The following is an 18,738-nucleotide window of genomic DNA, read 5'->3' as shown; positions in this document are numbered from 1 at the left end:
TTGGGTGCTACGTGGAGTGTATCGGCTGGTTTTTTAGGTTAGAGGGTTGTGAAAGTGTATAAAAGGGCTTCAGACACAAACACAGGATGAGGGTAGACCTAGGAAACAGCTGTACTACAGTTGTAAATTATCATTGATGTATTAGGCAAGAACCAGAGCTCCTAGCGCTCATTTAAAGCACTACAGCAGAAACTGTTACAGGCACTCAGGCGCTCAGAAAATGACAGATTAAATTCAGTTGGTGGAGGCATTCTTGTTGCTATTAGAAGTCGTTTATCTTGTAGTGAAACTAAAGTAAATAGTTGCTAAGAATTAGTATGGGTAGAAGTTCTACTCAACAACTGGAATAAATTAATAGCTGGTTCCTTTTATTGACTGACTGACCGAGATGATGTAGGTGCTGAAAGGTTCAAGAAAATATGAGTCTCATTTCGAGCAAGTGCCTGATACATACAGCTATATTGTCTAACCTCAATATGTTGAAAGAAAATATATGTTTAATAAAGACGTAAAACACTATCCAAATTGTACTAGATATGTCCTCCAAACAATATTTTGCGCAATTAGTTCAGGAGCCCCCACGAATTATAAATAGTTGTGATAAAACACCAGACCTCTCAGCAACAAACAAACCTCTGCAATGAGAGACAGCAATGACGGATACAAGGGTCTGTGATCATTAAAGAGAGAGAGAGAGAGAGAGAGAGAGAGAGAGAGAGAGAGAAGCAGATAAAAAATTTGTTTGAGGGATTCCTGCGAGACAGTCTCCACGTCTTCCAAACTAACCACTTAAGCACAGACAAGATGTGGCTTAGAAAATGAGATATTCATACCAACTAAATTAATTAAGATGGAATGGATCCCCCCAAGGCACACAAAATAGAAGAATCAAAAAAGCATACCATATTTAAAAGGATGCAACACCTCTACAATTGGCAATGTTTTACAGAAGCTTGAAATTGAGCATGGAATTCAATGCAAGATACTTTTAATACACCACTGTGCAAAAATTAAAGACGAATGTAACTTTTTCATGATGTGTCGCTGCCAAGTAACATAGCTCGATAAACTTGGACCGTACACATAAAAGAACTATTGCAGTATAGTGCAGAAGATAACAGAAAGAAACACACAATGAGATGAAAGGAAATGACACATTTATTCAAAGACAATTATTACACTGAAGTCACCATGATTTATGATGGTCCCCTGGACATTAAAAAAGACAGAACCTGGTCCTCACCTCGGACGGCAAAGCATGCTCTGCAGCATAATCCTATGCTGCCAATAAGGTTGGTGAGGAGTTCTTCTTGTAGGGCATTCCATTCCTGCACCAACATGGTTAACAATTGAAGTACACTTAGAAGACTCATAAATTCTACAAAAAACACTGTGTTTGTCCCTCCTGTACTAGAGTGCTAGTGCATGATGTGACATGCTTATCAGACACAACAGATGGTTGACATCAAAAAAGTTCAGAGACGGGCAATTCATTTGGATTACTGCAGAATGGGGAGAGAGTGCCATGGAGATGATATGCAACCTGGAGTGGCAATCTATAAAATAATGTTGTTTTTCATCATGCCAAGATCTTTCCACAAAATTTCAGTCACCTCATTTTTTCCTTCAAATGTAAAACCCACTGCTGGAATAAAAGTTAGTACACCCTTTTACACATTTCCATTTCACTCAAGATTTACTGGTGTGAAAGAGCAATTGGGAGTGCATGAAAAAATTTGCAGATCAAGAGCATAAGCAGTTCTGTGCTACTATGTATCAACTCCTGCTGAAACATCCATATTAGTTTGTGGTGTAGCTTCCACAGGCGGCAATGCAGGTGCTGACTCTGGCATCCAGTTGATTGTGCAGATGGCGAATACTGTCTTGGGATATGTTAAGTCATGTAGTCCTGTAAAAGTCATTGGTTGACAAGTCTCACAAGTCACTTCTCATCCCATCATATCCCACATGTGGTCGATTGGAGACAAGTCCAGAGATTGTGCTGGCCAGGGAAGTTGCTGAACCTCTTGAAGAGCACAATGAGTTTCACGGGCAGCGTGTGGGTGAGCATTATCCTACTGGAACAACAGATCACCTTCCTGCACTAAGAATTACAGAAGAATGGGTCTAACAGCATTGTGCATGTACTGAGCACTGGTTAGCCTCCCCTTCAGAAACACCAAACATGAAAGAGAATTGTAGCTTACTGCACCCAAGACCATAAGGCCAGGGGTGGGATGGATTCATCTTGGACAAATGCATTCTATGAGACACCACTCACCAGGTCTATGGCGTATGCTCAAATGACCATCACCTGAGCGCAGGCAGAATCTGCTTTCATTGCTGAAAACCATGGCATGCTATTCCATCTTCCAAGTGATCTTCTGATGGCAGCAATCAAGCCATGCACATCAAGCTATGACTGGAAGACAGGCTGGAGATGTGAGGGCTCGTAGTCCCATTGGTAATAACTGGTTCGCAACAGTTCATGTTGACATGTCTGGGCTCACAAGCTCTCTTATCTGTGCTGTGGTAACAGAATGATCTGCCACTACTGCCCTTACAATATGATGATCCTGATGAGTATCTGTGTTCTGTGGATGTCCAGAAGCTCAACTACAGATGTGAGAATGTTCACATGACCACTGATACATGCATCACTGTCCAACTGAGGCAGCACATCAAACTTATGTGGGAATTCTCAAAAGGACCATCCAGCCATTCAGAAGACCACAATTTGACTCCTTTGAAACTAACTCAGTTGGTTGTAGGAAGCACTTGTGCAACTGCATGGCATGGTTGTCTGCTTGCTTCACACTTTTGCACAACACTGAGCCACCTGGTTGTGAACATTTCCTATTAAAGAGTAGACACAGATGGCGCTGTGGTAGCTACATCACTATGCTACCTGTTGGCAGAAGATGCTGAAACCATTATCAGTACATCTACCATCCCCCAGGTGGCATATTCCATCACTGGATCAAAATTAACATCGCCTTTCCACATATACCAACAACCCCCGCCCCGTAGATGTTTCACTGTGGGATAGCACATGGGAAAAATTAACATTAACAGCCTTCTATGTGCACTCTGGTTTCTCCTGCTTTATTTTGAAGGTCATTTCTGCCTGTGTAGGTGGGAGTCAACAAAATATGCTACTAGGGACGGGGGCTGTTGGTACACGTGGAAAGACAATGTCAATTTTGATCCGATGATGGAATATGCCACCTGGGGGATGGTAGTGTATGTGTGTCTACTGCTGACACAGGCCTTAATGACTGAAAGCTATAATTGTGTGAATCTTTTTGTTGTGCCTATCGCGACTCAGTATCTCTGCTATATGGTGAGTAGCAACTTTCCTTCTCTGATATTGTTACATTCCATCCTGGATTTTCCACTGTTTGAAATACTTCAAATAAGAATTTTTAAAATTAATATTTAGTAATACTGTAAATTACCCACAGACAATTATGCATAATGGTTGAGCTGTAGGAGATTTATTCTTAGACAAACCAGTAGATCATATACTCTGTATACTGCAGAAAACAACACTCTGGCATTTGCGTTATGTGAAAAACATTTGAGACAACCTGCAATATGGTAAAACTATATCACAGTTAACAGTTAATAACTTTCAGTCCAAAGGACTAGATTAATCTCTGGAAGTAATTTTTTTCAGAGTATGAGTTAGAAGAAGAACAGATGAGCCGTAGAGAGAATAATGCCAGTTTTTCAATTTCAAATAAAATGAAAAACTTATAACAGGAAATATTAAAAGCTAATGTATTTTTTGATTTTGTTTTCTTTTATCTTTCAACTGTGATGGGAAATGAACCACGAATGATTAAAATTTAAGTGGTTGAGTTGTAGACTCTTTTGTTCTTTGACATAAAGATCAGGTTTGTAAACATTAAATGACACCAGATACCTAGAAGAAAGTGTTCAATTCTTCCTTTCCATTATGCTAACCATTTTCCATCTTTTCATTTTACTTGGAGGAAATAGCTGATGCAGTGTCAATGAAGGCACACTATGTGTACATGATGTGTGTTGGCAAATATTTGTCCTTGTTGAGTAACTGACTGCTGGCTTGGATTTGGAAACAGGCTCAGCAGCTGGCTTGCTTCTATAAATATTAATTTGGCTGCCTGAATTGTGTCCAGATGCATCTGATCACTGGATCTTTTTTAGTGCTGTAGCAGAAGGTACATGGTGTGGTGTGCCGTCTGTCTGTCTGTGTGTGTGTTACTTTGAACTGCCCAACTGATTCTATATAAGAGACAAATATGTGTTATTATTTTAATTTATTGGTTCCATTTCTTCTCACACAAAGAGTGATCATTATCATTCAAAGCAAAGATGGTCACCTAAACAGTTAACACACATTTTCATTTTGTTTAACATACATGTAGATATACTTCTTGAGCAATTATCATACACCTGCCCAGTTCCACAATATAGGCTACAGCCAAGATGGTATCTAATCAAGTACAGAAATAGTCCACAGTGAAAACCCTAATTCTAAATTTTTCAAAAACTAATATTATGCAGTTTCAGGCAGTAAAAAAACTTTGAGCTCATGGAATGGATATTAACAATCAGAATATTAATGAAACCCTCACATACAAAATTCCTAGGCATCCACATTGACAATATTTTGGATTCTGTAGAATTGTTGTACTATGTCTCACAAATTCTTTTGAAAATGCAAGCTCTTTACAATAACCAGTTGCTTTATGACAAAGATACTAATGGTTTTTTTCAAAAGCATGGATTTTCATAGATACTTAATGCAGCAAGTGCAATGAGAACATTTTTGTACAACAAATTTGTTGAAAAGACTTCGTGGTCAAACTAGAGACTCATTCGAAACAAAATTAAAATGATTTCTTAAACTTAAATGTTTGTATAAACTGAAAGAGTTCTAAGATATGAAACAAAATTGTACTTGAGAGGAGAACCTACAAGCTATAAGAAGATAATTATAAATGTAGCTGCAAAGCATGAAATAGCATATGCAGAACAGAGTTTTTTTTACATACAATTATAGAAACATATTCCCTATCACGTAGTCTATGATTTATCAAAAAACTTATATTTATACAAATGATATTATGTGTTAAGCTCTGTATATATGTACAGCACTAGCAAAAGACAACATTTGATGACTACATGTAAAAAGAAATGTAAATAAAGTAATGTTTGTCATTTAGTATGACCCAGGGGATAAGTGCAGCTTATCAAATGTACTGACCCTGTTAGCACATCCCAACAGAGCTCCCCCACCCCTTCTCCCAATAAATCTAGTGGTTACCTGTGTAGATTATGAGGTCGGGGATAGCAGTATCTATGGAAATCAGTATATTATTCCATATGCATTTAATATGAAGAATGCTCTGATGTTCACTACAGCTTTTATGTGTTTTCTGTTCATTATAAATGAGTTATAAAACTGAGAAATCATTACATTGGTAAATTTTGGTTGACTCGACAATAACAAGAAAGAATCAAAAATTTCATTTTTAACCATAAAGGAACACAAATACCTGATGAGCTTCGATAGATATCATATTAGGTACAAGATGCTTCCTTCCAAGTTTTATTCGGCCATCTGTAAATGCTATGGCAAAATCCTTCTCCTCGTCAAACCATTCAATGTGTGACACGGATGCTGAAAAAGGAACATAATGATATTACACAGTTTTCAGAAAGTGAGCTAATGGTGGTATCATACAATCTGGGCTTTTATGGCCCGTATTTGCATCCTTGGTGATTTCTGTTTTTGGACCACAGACTAAAGTTCATAAAACAAAACCATCAAGGACCCAACAGTTGCATCTTTCAGCAAGATAAGTATATATTAAACATTATAATGTTGCTCTAATGTACACACAATTTGCATCTAGACTTGATATATTTAATTCACTTGAAGATGATTCAAAACAATCCAATCCCAAAATAAAAAAGGAGTATCCTCAGCAAAGGAAGCTGCAACAGATTCACAAGAATGAAAGGCTACATTGGAAGCGACATCAAATGGAAAGAAAAAGAGTCCTGCTTTTAGGCTACTGTTGTGGGAAGGCTGTAGGTCAGATAGTATAGGAAAAATGGGTGTAAAATACAAAGTAACAAGTACTGTGAAATGAGTCAGACCTGGCCAAATTAATGAGAACATAGAGGCCTTGTGCAAAGATTTTTATGAAAAATATCAACTGTTCAGAGTAGGATAAGGAGAAAAAGCCTGGTAAAAATACATAGATTACAGGATTAAAGATGATGTAGAAGGGAAAGGAATAGCAGCAGCAACACAAATATAGATTTTTTTAGAGGTTTTGCAATACCATGATCAGTGCAACCATAGAAAGCATTGTTGGTATAGCAAAGTTTCATGTCTGTGTTGTACCTGCTGCTAAAAGTTATAGATGGGGACACGCTACTATTGCCTGCATCTAGATAGGATGAGGAATACCTGACAGAGATCAGAAAGGAGTTCTCTATTCTTGCTTTAAACTTGCCAGCAAGTCCTATGACGTCATCTCCAAATTCCCTGTCTCCATATGCTCGGAGACATGCTGCACATTTAACAGGAAACTCATTACCTGAGTCTGTAATCAGGTACAAACTATACCAGTGTAGAAAGGAGAGTGAGTACAAGAATTCACAAGTATAATCACTACAATAAATTTACTTCAAAAACGTTAAAGAAACGAATGATAAGAAACTTCCTGCCAGATTAAAACTGTGTGCCAGACCGAGTCTTGAACTCGGGACCTTTGCCTTTTGCGGGCAAGTGCTCTACCATCTGAGCTACCCAAGCATGACTCACGCCCCATCCTCACAGCTTCAGTTCTGCCAGTATCTCGTCTCCTACCTTCCAAATTTCACAGAAGCTCTCCTGCATACCTTGAAGAACTGGCACTTCTGGAAGAAAGGATACTGTGAAGACATGGCGTAGCCACAGCCTGGAGGATGCGAGGATGGGGTATGAGCCATGCTTGGGTAGCTAAGACTGTAGAGCACTTGGCCGCGAAAGGCAAAGGTCCTGAGTTTGAGTCTCGGTCTGGCACACAGTTTTAATCTTCCAGGAAGTTTCATAACAGCACACACACTGCTGCAGACTGAACATCTCATTCCGGAAATGAATGATAAACTAGGCAAATAACAATCATCCCATAAACACATGTTGCCATGACCAAAAAAAAATACAGGACATAACAGTGAAGCTCGCTCGGTGCCCAGTTTTCATTTGATGGAGCACTTATGTTTTCTCAAGGTGTAGGTGGAATAAAAAAGAATACATATCATACTATTATACATGATGCGCAGTCAATATCATTAGCCATTTTGTCTTTGTTTGACGAAGCCAAAACAGCCAGTGACTTGGGCTGTACATCACATATAATGGCGTGATATTTGTTAATATTACATGTTTCTATTCGGGTCTGATGATGGTCATTACGAAGTGAAATTAATAACCTGATTACAAATAAACATTGTGATCAGGTTGGAATTATAATAAAGCAAATATTATCCTGGATTGCTGCAAAGTTTTTCATGTTTATATCACAACTTGTAATTATATGTAAATATGGAATGTATGTGTCATTACTAAAATGATTCCTGCTTTGAGTAAACACAGTAGCTACACACTTTTCAGTGAAGTTTCACCATCAGAGGATTCTTTCCTTTTCAGTTGAAATTATACATACCATAATGCCAAAACTACATATATTACCATGCAAAAATTTTACCTGTCGTTCGACAGAAAATAAAATGAACCCACTGACGATGGTTGACTTGAGAATAACAAGTACGAACCAAAAATTCTACTCACAGCAGAAACCTATTCCCTTAATTATACTTTTAAAAAATTAATACAGTCAGACAGGTACCTTCCACCACAAGAAGAATGTGTGTTTAATTGTATAATTTTATAAATCATTTGTTTCACTGTTGGTACCACAGCAGACACTGAAAGTTATCATATTCACTGAAAACCAGTAATATAGAAAGCAAAGAAAATATGTACATCTGAGTTACATCACAATATAAATACATGGTGTACATAAAGTCTGGGAACACTTTCAATTATTTATCGCACAAGAACCAAACATTGTACGGATATCATACATATGTCATTTTGAAGAGAACCATGAAAGCCCCCCCCCCCCCCCCCATGTACACCATCACCACAGCTTAGTTTGCTAATTTGCTGATAGTCAGTGCTAGTTGCAAACATTGCAAGTTCAGGTGCAGAGTGAGCTTTTTGTGTGTTGGACTTCGACAAATACAAGTGAGCTGCAGCTGTACAATGGACGTTTAGAACCAGGTACAGTAAGAAGCCACCAACAAGGAAGTCCATTTACAACTGGCACATTAAATTCGTTATGACAGGTTGCTTGTGCCCGGCAAAGAGAAGCGGACATCCCAGTGTAAGGGAAGTGAATGTGGAGCACGTACGAGATACATCCATAAGGAGTCCAAAGAAATCAGTGCGTCATGCATCCCATGAACTTGAAATGGCTCCAATGACAGTGTGGAAAGTCCTGCAACAGAAGCCGTCTGTGAAACCATTCAAATTGGAGCTAGTCAGAAGCTCAATGATGACGACAAAGACAAGCACTTTGAGTTTTGTTCGCAGTTGCAATAACTGAATGAGGATGGGGATGGTACTGTTGATTGCTTAATTTTTAGCGACAAAGCCACTTTTCACACAAGTGGGAAAGTGAACAAGCATCATTGTCGAATCTGGGGTACAAAGCATCCACTGAATACATTGAATTTAAAAGTGAATTCCCAAAGGTAAATGTTGTTTGTGCCTTGTCATGTTGAAAACTGTACGGGCCATACTTCTTCGCCGAGAGCACTGCCACTGGCATTCCTACTTGGACATGTTGCAGCAATGGCTGATGCCTCAAATGCAGTCGGACTCTCCGTTCATTTTTCTGCAGGATAGTGCTCCACCCCATTTTCATCATGAAGTCCATGTACCCGAACATGGAGCTGCCACATCAATACATCGGCCGTGCTGCAGAAGGACACAGCTGTTTCATGAAATGGCCTCCCCGATCACCAGATCACACTCCGTGTGACTTTTTTCTGGCGTATGTACCACCCCTACCTTGTGATGTAGCGGAGCTCCAGGAGAGAATATGGGAAGTGACTGCCCCAGTCGATAATGCCATGCTAGGATGGGCATGGCAAGAATTTGATTAGTGTATTGACATCTGCCTGGTCACTCATGGTTCGCATAGCAAATGCTCTTCAAAATGCAGTATGTATGACATCTGTACAATGTTTAGTTCTTGTGGAACAAATAATTGAAAGTGTTCCCGGACTTTATGTACACCCTGTAGTTTACTATATACTTACTGTATGGCTGAGTTCCAATGATAAGGTCATCATGTTGTACACATCCCTTTGAGACAGTGAGAAGAGCTACTGAGCCAGTAATGGTCCCAACTAGCAGATGCTCAGAGTTCCTTTCGGTACAAGCCACCTGTGGCCACGCCAATGCAGTAACCCATGCCTCTTGGGTATCAATCTGACAGTTTTCTGCACTGTAAGAAATGTGTGCACCCTCTGAAAATAACGGAAATGAATTTTAAAACAATGACGGCAAATTATTCACAGTAGTGCTAATTATCTACCACTGAACAGACAAAGAAGGACTAAGCTGAACACAGCTCCTCTATGAGGAGAAACTGCAAAGCCATTTCAAAAACACAGCAAGATAACATTAATGTATGGTGCAGTCCACCACACTGCAGTGGAGAGCTGTTAATGTCACTTCTTTGGTGTTTTTAGTCAACCCTGAGGCTGCAAACACATGCAGAGTGCAGCACTAATACGGAGTACCCACTGGAATGGACTGCATGCATTAGCAGCCTCAGAACTGATTAAAAATGCCGAGGTACCGATATTAACAGCTGTCCACCACAGTGGACAACTGCACCACAGGGTAAATATGCTCTGGACTGGGAGAGGTCACAAGATAGGGAAGATAGGGAAAAGGAAAGAATCGCACAAAAAATACAAAAAAACGAACTTAAGGAAATCTATAAACCATGGAGAACAAGTTGAACTGGAAAATGACCACCACATAAGGACATTAACAGGAAATATCATTCATTTTTTAGTCCAAGTGCAAAGCATCATCTGATGAATAACAGAAGATTCAAACCACTGTCTATATTCTACATTATGAACAGCTATATTCATAAAGAGAAGTCAATGGAATATCTTCCCATGCAAAATTTAAGGGAAACGCAGCAATCAATGTAAGTACTCAATTCAAACTTATTAGATTCTAAAATTTTCTCGGATGCTGTAAATTCACTAATGATTTCCCTCTTGTCCGGTCCTCCTCCCCTCCTCACCTCCTCTTCCTTCACCCATCACTTATCCCTCCCCCCAATCACAGATCTTGGGTGACTTCATCATTTAGTCTATCATATGAAAGCTATTATTTGTATCCTCTTTTGTTCTTGATGCATTAAACACAAGAGGGTCACTAAAAATATTATCAGTTTCAATGACAGACAATAGCTTTACTTAACAAGGACTAAAACTTGGTATGTGGAACCCACAGTGAACCACCATAATTAGTAGAATCTCATTAAAAGTACCAAAAGGTCAGATTTGGGCAACTTGTAGTTTTGCAGATACCTATGCTGTGAGAAGAGTTTCATTTAGTGAGAGAGGGGGGAGGAGGAGATACAGGGAGTGAGGAGGAGACAGAGGGGGGAGAGGTAGAGAAAGGGACAAAGGAGCAGATGGACAGAAAGGTAAGGAACAGATGGATATAAGAAAGAGGAGGAGATGGATCAAGCCTGGGGGGGGGGGGGGGGGAGAATGGACAGAGACAGGGAGGAGGAGAAACTGGACAGAGAGAGGGGATGGAAGAAATGGGCGTGAAATGGGAAGAGGAGGCGATGAAGAGAGAATGTGATGGACAGCGAAAGGAAAGAGGAGGAGATGAAGAGAGAAAGAGATGGACAGTGAAAGGAAAGACGAGGAGATGGACAGAGAGGGGAGGAGGAGGAGCAGGAGGAGATGGACATTGAGAGGGGTGAGGAGGAAATGGACAGAGAGAAGGTGGGAGTAGAACACAGACAGAGATAGGATGAACAAAGAGAGAGGTGAGGAAGAGATGGACAGAGAGGATAGGGGCAGATGTACAGGAGGGATAGAGGCAGGTGGACACGGGTGAGGAGGGACGAGGAGATTGACTAACAGAAGACTGGAATGAACACATACACAGGCAATGTGGGTACTCAGCTAATGTAATTGTAACTGAAAATTAGTCACACTAAACAATGTTTAAACTGATTAGTCCCTCCCCTTTGTCATATATAATGAAATTATCTGTGCAAAAAGTACCTGAACTAAATAAAAAAGTGTATATCTTCAAGCCACTTTTTTCAATTTATACAAGCGTCGTCCACAAAGTAAGTTCTGTTTCTATTTCTATCAACGACAGCACTACGATCGCAGTTCCGAGCAAGCGCAGCAGTTACTCTGACTCAAGGACGAGACCTGTACACCATTTTCAGATTGCTGCTGCCGACTTGTGCTTTATAGTGCTCTTTATAATGTCAGCCATAATTCAAAATGCAGCCGTGTGTGAAATCAGATCTGCGATTCGTTTTCTGAATGCAAAGAAAGTTAAACCAAAGGAAATTCATCAGCAAATCTGCGAGGTTTATGGACAAAATGCTATGAGTGATTCAATGGTAAGAAGATGCAACAGACTGTTCAATGAAGTACGTGATCAAGTGCACAATAAAGAACAAAGTGGACACCCGTCTGTGGTTACTGATGAACTGGTTCACACAACTGAAGAAAAGATTAAGCACAACCTTAAGTTTACACTTAGTGTCCTTGCTATGGGAGTTCCACAAATCACCTGATCACTAATTCATGAAATTGTTACTGTAAAACTGAAATTTTGAAAATTTTGCCCACATTGGGTACCAATAAAAAACAACGGATGGGCAGTGAACTTCAGTTTTTGACACGCTACAATGACGAAGGTGATGGTTTTCTTTCTCAGATAGTCACGGAAGATGAAACTTGGGTATCGTATGACACCCCTGAAACAAACTGGCAATGAATGGAATAGAGGCACACTTCATCCACAACGAAGGTTAAGCCTAAGCAAATCTTGACACCTCGAAAAATCATGTGAAGCATTTTTTGGGACAGAAAAGGCATTTTGCTGATTGATTTCTTACCACAAGGCCAAACAATCAATGCACATGGTTACTGCTTGGCCATTAAGAAATTGTGCCATGCAATACAGAACAAGTGCCAAGAATTACTGTCAAAAGGTTTTGTTTTCTTCCACAATAATGCCCAACCTCACACGGCAAATGTGACCAGACAACTCTTATGGGAATTTCACTGGGACGCATTTGATCATCCTCCATACAGCTCGGACCTCGCTCCTAGCGACTTTCATCTCTTCTTACACCTAAAATCTGTCCTTGGTGGTCAACATTTCAACGATGATGACGAGCTGAAAGAACATGTTACCACATGGTTGAATACACAGGAGGCAGCCTTCTATGAAGAAGGCATACAAAATCTTGTGCCATACTATGACAAGTGCCTACAAAATTTTGGAAGCTATGTAGAAAAGTAGTTTAAGAGTTGTGGATTTTGTACAATAAATATTTTTTCTGTATCTGTGCACATTTCTTTTATATAACCAAATGGAACTTATTTTGTGATTGACCCTCGTATTAATATTGTTTTTGTTGTGTACATAGTTCCGCGTAGTCAGCGTGTACACAACTTTCCCACTAGAGCGCGCCCCGCTAAGCACAACAGCGTAGGCGCAGCGCTCTTCCGTCTCCGCACTACGAGATGGCACTGTCTTAGAGACGGACCAAATTCTGCTTCCGCTGATCCGCGTATTAATATGTAACGCAGCCAATGAGATTGCTGCTAATGTAGAACCTTTTCTCCTCGCGGATCACACTCACGCAGTGATACCTGAACGCGCGAGGTATTATGACGAGTGTACAGACCTCCGATCAGTCAGTCTGCATTTGTCTGTACCAGTCTGCAAAGTTAGTCTGCATTAGTCTGTGTTAGTCTGCATTAGTCCGCGTCAGTCTGGATTAGTCTATAATCAAGTTTCAGTCTGCGCCTAATAAGATTATCATATTCCTGTACATAGCCATGAAGATAAATGAATAGACACTTTGTCAAGTATCAGAGATATGTGAGAATAAGATTAACGTACCAAGACCAAAGGAACTTCAGATTGTCAATTGTAAATAGCATCCTGAACCAAGTTAAGTTATTTTTATGCTTGTTATTATTTTAATAAATGTGTGTGAAAATTAATCAAGTTCTGTTTAAAGTTGGTCACCATCAATCTGCTACTCTAAGCGTGCAAGTGGCATTTCTATCATCTGACCTAACGGCAGAAGATAAACACGCCACGATAAGACCACAAGACATATTGCTGACACTCGCCTACTTCGTTAGATCGACAAGTCAAATAATCTGATGGTGTCTGTACCGAAGGTCTTACGTAACGCACACCACAGCTTTTTAATTAAATAGTTAAGCTGCTTGGAAAAAGAAAAATAAAGTTTACAGAAAGAAAGATTCTTGTAAGTAAAATGAATTTTAACTTAAGTGCACTTACTCCACTTGTGGCTGTCATTTATGAGGTTCATTTTGTAACTATTCTGTGATTAAGAAATGGAAGTTTTCTCTTTGTGACATGTTTGTCTTTTTATTTGCTCTCAGTCTCAAACTGTCTAAATTTACGCCATCTAATATCTATGCTCTCCAAGTCTATAGCTCATATTATCCTTGTCTTTCATCTCTGATATTTTATATCAGGGTGCATACGTGGATAAGGAAAAAGAAATTCCTGGATTTTCCCAGATAAGAATACACTCTTTCCCAGTGAAAATACACATTTTCCTGGTTAAAATATGTCACAGAACTGTGAAACTTATCAACTCCTTAAGTGGTAAAGGTTTTATACACCACTTCCCACCACTTCAGGAAATGAGACCAATCAAAAAATAACATGTTATGGTAAGACCTTTATGTGCAGCAACATGTGCACTGTATATTTTCCTATTATGGAAGTATAAATACGAATTGCACCAAACACAGCACTTTGTTTCCAAAGCACTGAAATCCAGAAGTAGAATGGACACACAAATAGAAAAAGTTTATGGTTTAAATTAATATACAAGAAGTATAGCTACAAGAAAAGTTAAGCTTTCACATATAACACTGTTTGTTTCTTTGACATTTTTTTTCAATCGAGTGCTACCCTTTAAGATATATCAGACACAAATGTGCCAGAAAAGTTTTAAATGATAACATAGATTTCTTGTCTTCTGGTGCCGAAATTCTTCTAAATACCTGGTCCTCAAAGTGTTAAGTTTCGAATGAGAGTCAACCATCCTATGATCTAAGAAATTCCTCGCACATTTTCGTACGTAACATAATTCGTCTCGCATAAAAGGAAATTTACTTTGAAAGTAACCACCATTTGGAACATTTTCCCACACCCTGTCAGAAATGTAAACTCCTGCGACACACACTCATTGGAAGTATTATGAAGTATTGTATAGTCTTCGTCCTGAAGCCTTTGATGCATTTTGCTGTCGGCGAACACTTATGTGCGCACTGTATTTTGTTGTAAGTTTTACATTGGTGTTTCTCTCTTGTTTATGTTTTATTGCCGCAGTGTTATTCTACAGTAGCGGGCTAAAGTAAAATTATTTGTTAGAGTATCAGTTCTTACCAGTCAAAATTACAAAAATTTAACTCAAAAGTGAGACAAATTAAAATTCCCAGAATACTAAGAAACTCCCGGATCTTTCCCAGTTTTCTTCAGGATGAAAAAGTTCCCGGGTTTTTCCTGAATCTTCCAGTCGTCCTGGGGCATTCTAACGTTTTGAAGACACAAGAAGCAGTGTGAAACTGGACTGCACTCGCAATTCTCACCTCACTCTTATCAGATGACTTACGCAACGTGACTAGCCGATGCCCTTCTCTGGATATTCAGCTAAGTTGATATCCCAAAAGCTTCTTCTCTGAAGATTTTTGCTGGTTACAGGAATTAATTAGAATTTTTCTCTATTCTTGAAATAATTGGGTACTCGTAGAATACTTTCAGTTCAATCATAACATATTTTCATCTTTCACAGACAACAACTTCTGCAAGTCAACTTAGTCATCAAACATTAGACTCTGTTAAATCAAACAATGGAAAATCCAGGATGGAATGTAACAATACCAGAGAAGGAAAGTTGCTACTCACCGTACAGTGGAGATGCTGAGTCATGATAGGCACAACAAAAAGATTCACACAATTAAAGCTTTTGGCCATTAGGCCCTTGTCAGCAGTACACACACACACACACACACACACACACACACACACACACGTGCGTAAATGCAACTTGCACACACATCTGCAGTCTCAGAGAGCTGAAACCACACTACAAACAGCAGCAACAGTGCATGATGGGAGTGGCGATATGGAGGAGGCTGTGGCGGGGAAGAGGGGGGGGGGGGGGAGGAATAGTATGGGGGGAGTGGGGACAGTGAAGTGTTGCAGTTTAGACGGAGGGCAGGAGAGAAGGTGTGGAGGGGGGAGGTGGTAAGTAGCGGAAAGGAGAGAAATAAAAAGAAATTAAAAGACTGGGTGTGGCGGTGAAATGACGGCTGTGTGGTGCTGGAATGGGAACAGGGAGCAGGCTGGATAGGTGCGGACAGTGACTAACGAAGGTTCAGGCCAGGAGGGTTATGGGAACGTAGGATGTATTGCAGGGAAAGTTCCCACCCACACAATTCAGAAAAGCTGGTGTTGGTGGGAAGGATCCATATGGCACAGGCTGTGAAGCAGTCATTGAGATGAACGATATCACGATTGGCAGCGTGTTCAGCAACAGAGTGGTCCACTTGTTTTTGGCTACAGTTTGTCGGTGGCCGTTCATGCGCACAGACAGCTTGTTGGTTGTCATGCCTACATAGAATGCAGCACAGAGGTTGCAGCTTAGCTTGTAAATCACATGACTGGTTTCACAGGTAGCCCTGCCTTTGATGGGATAGGTGATGTTAATGACCAGACTGGAGTAGGTGGTGGTGGTAGGAGGATGTATGGGACAGGTCTTGCATCTAGGTCTATTAGGGGTATGAGCGATGAGGAAAGGGATTGTTAGCAGGGGTTGTGTAAGAATGGACGAGTATATTGTGTAGGTTCGGTGGACAGCGGAATACCACAGTAGGAGGGGTGGGAAGGACAGTGGGCTGGACATTTCTCATTTCAGGGCATTTCTCATTTCAGGGACGACGAGAGGTAATCGAAACCCTGGTGGAGAATGCAATTCAGTTGCTCCAGTCCCGGATGGTACAGAGTTACGAGGGGAATGCTCCTTTGTGGCCGGACTGTGGGACTTTTGGAGGTGGTGGGAGAATGGGAAGTTAAGGCATGGGAGATTTGTTTTTGTACAAGGATGAGAGGATAATTACGGTCAATGAAGGCTTCAGTGAGACCCTGCGTATATTTTCAGAGGGACTGCTCATCACTACAGATGCAACGACCACGGGTGGATAGGCTGTAAGGAAGGGACTTCTTGGTACGGAATGGGTGGCAGCTGTGGAAGTGGAGGTATTGCTGGTGGTTAGCAGGTTTGATATGGACGGAGGTACTGATGTAGCCATCTCTGAGGTGAAGGTCAATATCTAGGAAGGTAGCTTATTAGGTTGAGTAGGACCAGGTGAAGCAAATGGGGGAGAAGTTGTTGTGATTCTGGAGGAATGTGAATAAGGTGTCCTCGCCTTCAATCCAAATAGCAAAGAAGTCATCAATGAATCTGAACCAGGCGAGGGGTTTAGGATTCTGAATTTTTAGGAAGGATTCCTCTAGATGGCCCATGAATAGGTTAGCATAGGATGGTGCCACGTGGGTGCCCATAGTTGTACCATGGATTTGTTTGTAGGTAATGCCTTCAAAGGAAAAGTAATTGTGGGTGAGGATATAGTTGATCATGGAGACTAAAAGTAAGTTGTTGCTTTGGAATCCACAGGGCATCTGGAAAGGTAGTGTTTGATAGCAGTAAGGCCATGGGCATTAAGATTGTTAGTGTACAGGGAGGTGGCATCAACAGTGATGAGCAGGGCACCATGTGATTAAGGGACAGGAACTGTGGAGAGTTGGTGGAGGAAATGGTTGGTATCTTTTCTATAGGAGGATAGGTTCTGGGTAATAGGTTGAAGGTGTTGTTCTACGAGAGCACAGATTCTCTCAGTGGGTGCACAGTAACCGGCCACAATGGGGCATCCTGGGTGGTTGGGTTTATGGACTTTAGGAAGCATGTAGAAGGTAGGAGTGCAGAGAGTGGTAGGGGTAAGTAGAGAGATGGACTCTGGGGAGAGGTTCTGAGATGGGACTAAGGATTTGAGTAGTGACTGAAGATCCTGCTGGATTACTGGAATGGGATCACTGAGGCATGGTTTGTAGGTGGAAGTATCTGACAGCTGACGGAGTCCTTTTGCCACGTAATCCTTGCGGTTCAAAACAATGGTGGTGGAGCCTTTGTCACCAGGTAGGATTATAAGTTTGGGATCTGTTTTTAGATGGTGGACTGCGGTTCTTTCTGAGGATGTAAGGTTAGTTTGCATGTTGAGGGATTGGGGGAATGATGTTGAGGCAAGGTTCGAGGTTAAGAAATTCTGGAAAGTTAACAGGGGGTGGTTTGGAGGCAGTGGGGGTGGATCACGGTTGGATGGAGGAGTGAACTGAGTTAGGCAAGGTTCAGTATTGGTCTTTGGTTGAGTCTGATTGGTTGGGTTGGTGGCGAAAAAGTGTTTCCACTGTAGGGACCGGGAGAAGGAGAGAAGGTCTTTAACTAGTCCTGCATGGTTGAATTTGGGAGTGGGACAAAAGGTGAGGCCTTTGGAAAGGACTGATATTTCTGTGGGACTAAGACTTCTGGAAGAAAGGTTCATAACTGTTTTGCGGGTCTCTTTAGGTTCTGGGTTCTGTGTGGTGGTGGGAGGTAGTTTTGGAGGGTGGGGTAAGTATAGTAGGTCGGCAAGACAGGGTTTGTCAGCCATGAGGGGGCATGGGAGAGGTTTGGAGGTTGTTTGTTAAACATATTTATAATAACATTGATCTAGCAAGCAAATGATTTATGGACATCACATACGTCTCACTTCGTACAGGGCTAAGACATGAAGTAAGTTAAAAGACTATAATCAACTGTTAGTTTTTCTTTTTACAATAATCACATTCACTAACACAGCAAAGAATAGCATATAATTACTCCGTGTTCTTTCACACAGTGTCTGTGGCACAAGCAGCAAACACTTGTCTTTGTCAGTGAACCACCACTCTTACAGTCTTCTCATAACAAACTTCCAACCTGCGCACAGAAACAGGTGGCGCAGTAAATACGCTTCCACTCTCCCACTTATATCTAAAATATCGTGTATTCGAGATGGTAGAAGGACAATTGGTTCTAGAATTTACGCGGAAATTCTCGAAGCACTACAGCGTATACACCCTGTATATAATTTTGACTCTCACAGAGTTTTTGTTTTTCTGTCATAACTTGTATTTATTAGAAAATGTATAATGCTATTAAGATGTCGTTATTTATTTCTCTTTGGTACTGCACTTTTTTTATAATCTTTACACATTGGAAAAACATGATACACTTCTTAAATATATTAAAGACATGTATTTTA

General features: G+C 40.5%; 1 protein-coding gene across 1 annotated transcript in view; it reads right to left on the bottom strand.

The window, feature by feature from the left end:
• The window catches only part of LOC124621816 (probable E3 ubiquitin-protein ligase HERC1), a 766,600-nt gene that overhangs the window by 198,176 nt on the left and 549,686 nt on the right, over window positions 1-18,738 (bottom strand). Inside the window, exons 52-53 of the mRNA XM_047147255.1 lie at window positions 9,373-9,582; window positions 5,547-5,671 (exon numbers count right to left, since the gene is read on the bottom strand). Of these exons, the coding sequence (XP_047003211.1) occupies window positions 5,547-5,671; window positions 9,373-9,582 (335 nt within the window). The remainder of the gene's footprint in view (window positions 1-5,546; window positions 5,672-9,372; window positions 9,583-18,738) is intronic.

This window comes from Schistocerca americana, chromosome 7 (genome assembly GCF_021461395.2).
Source record: "Schistocerca americana isolate TAMUIC-IGC-003095 chromosome 7, iqSchAmer2.1, whole genome shotgun sequence".
Lineage (NCBI taxonomy): Eukaryota > Metazoa > Arthropoda > Insecta > Orthoptera > Acrididae > Schistocerca > Schistocerca americana.
Note: the sequence above shows the minus strand (reverse complement) of the source record. Positions and strands in the feature narration are given on the sequence as shown.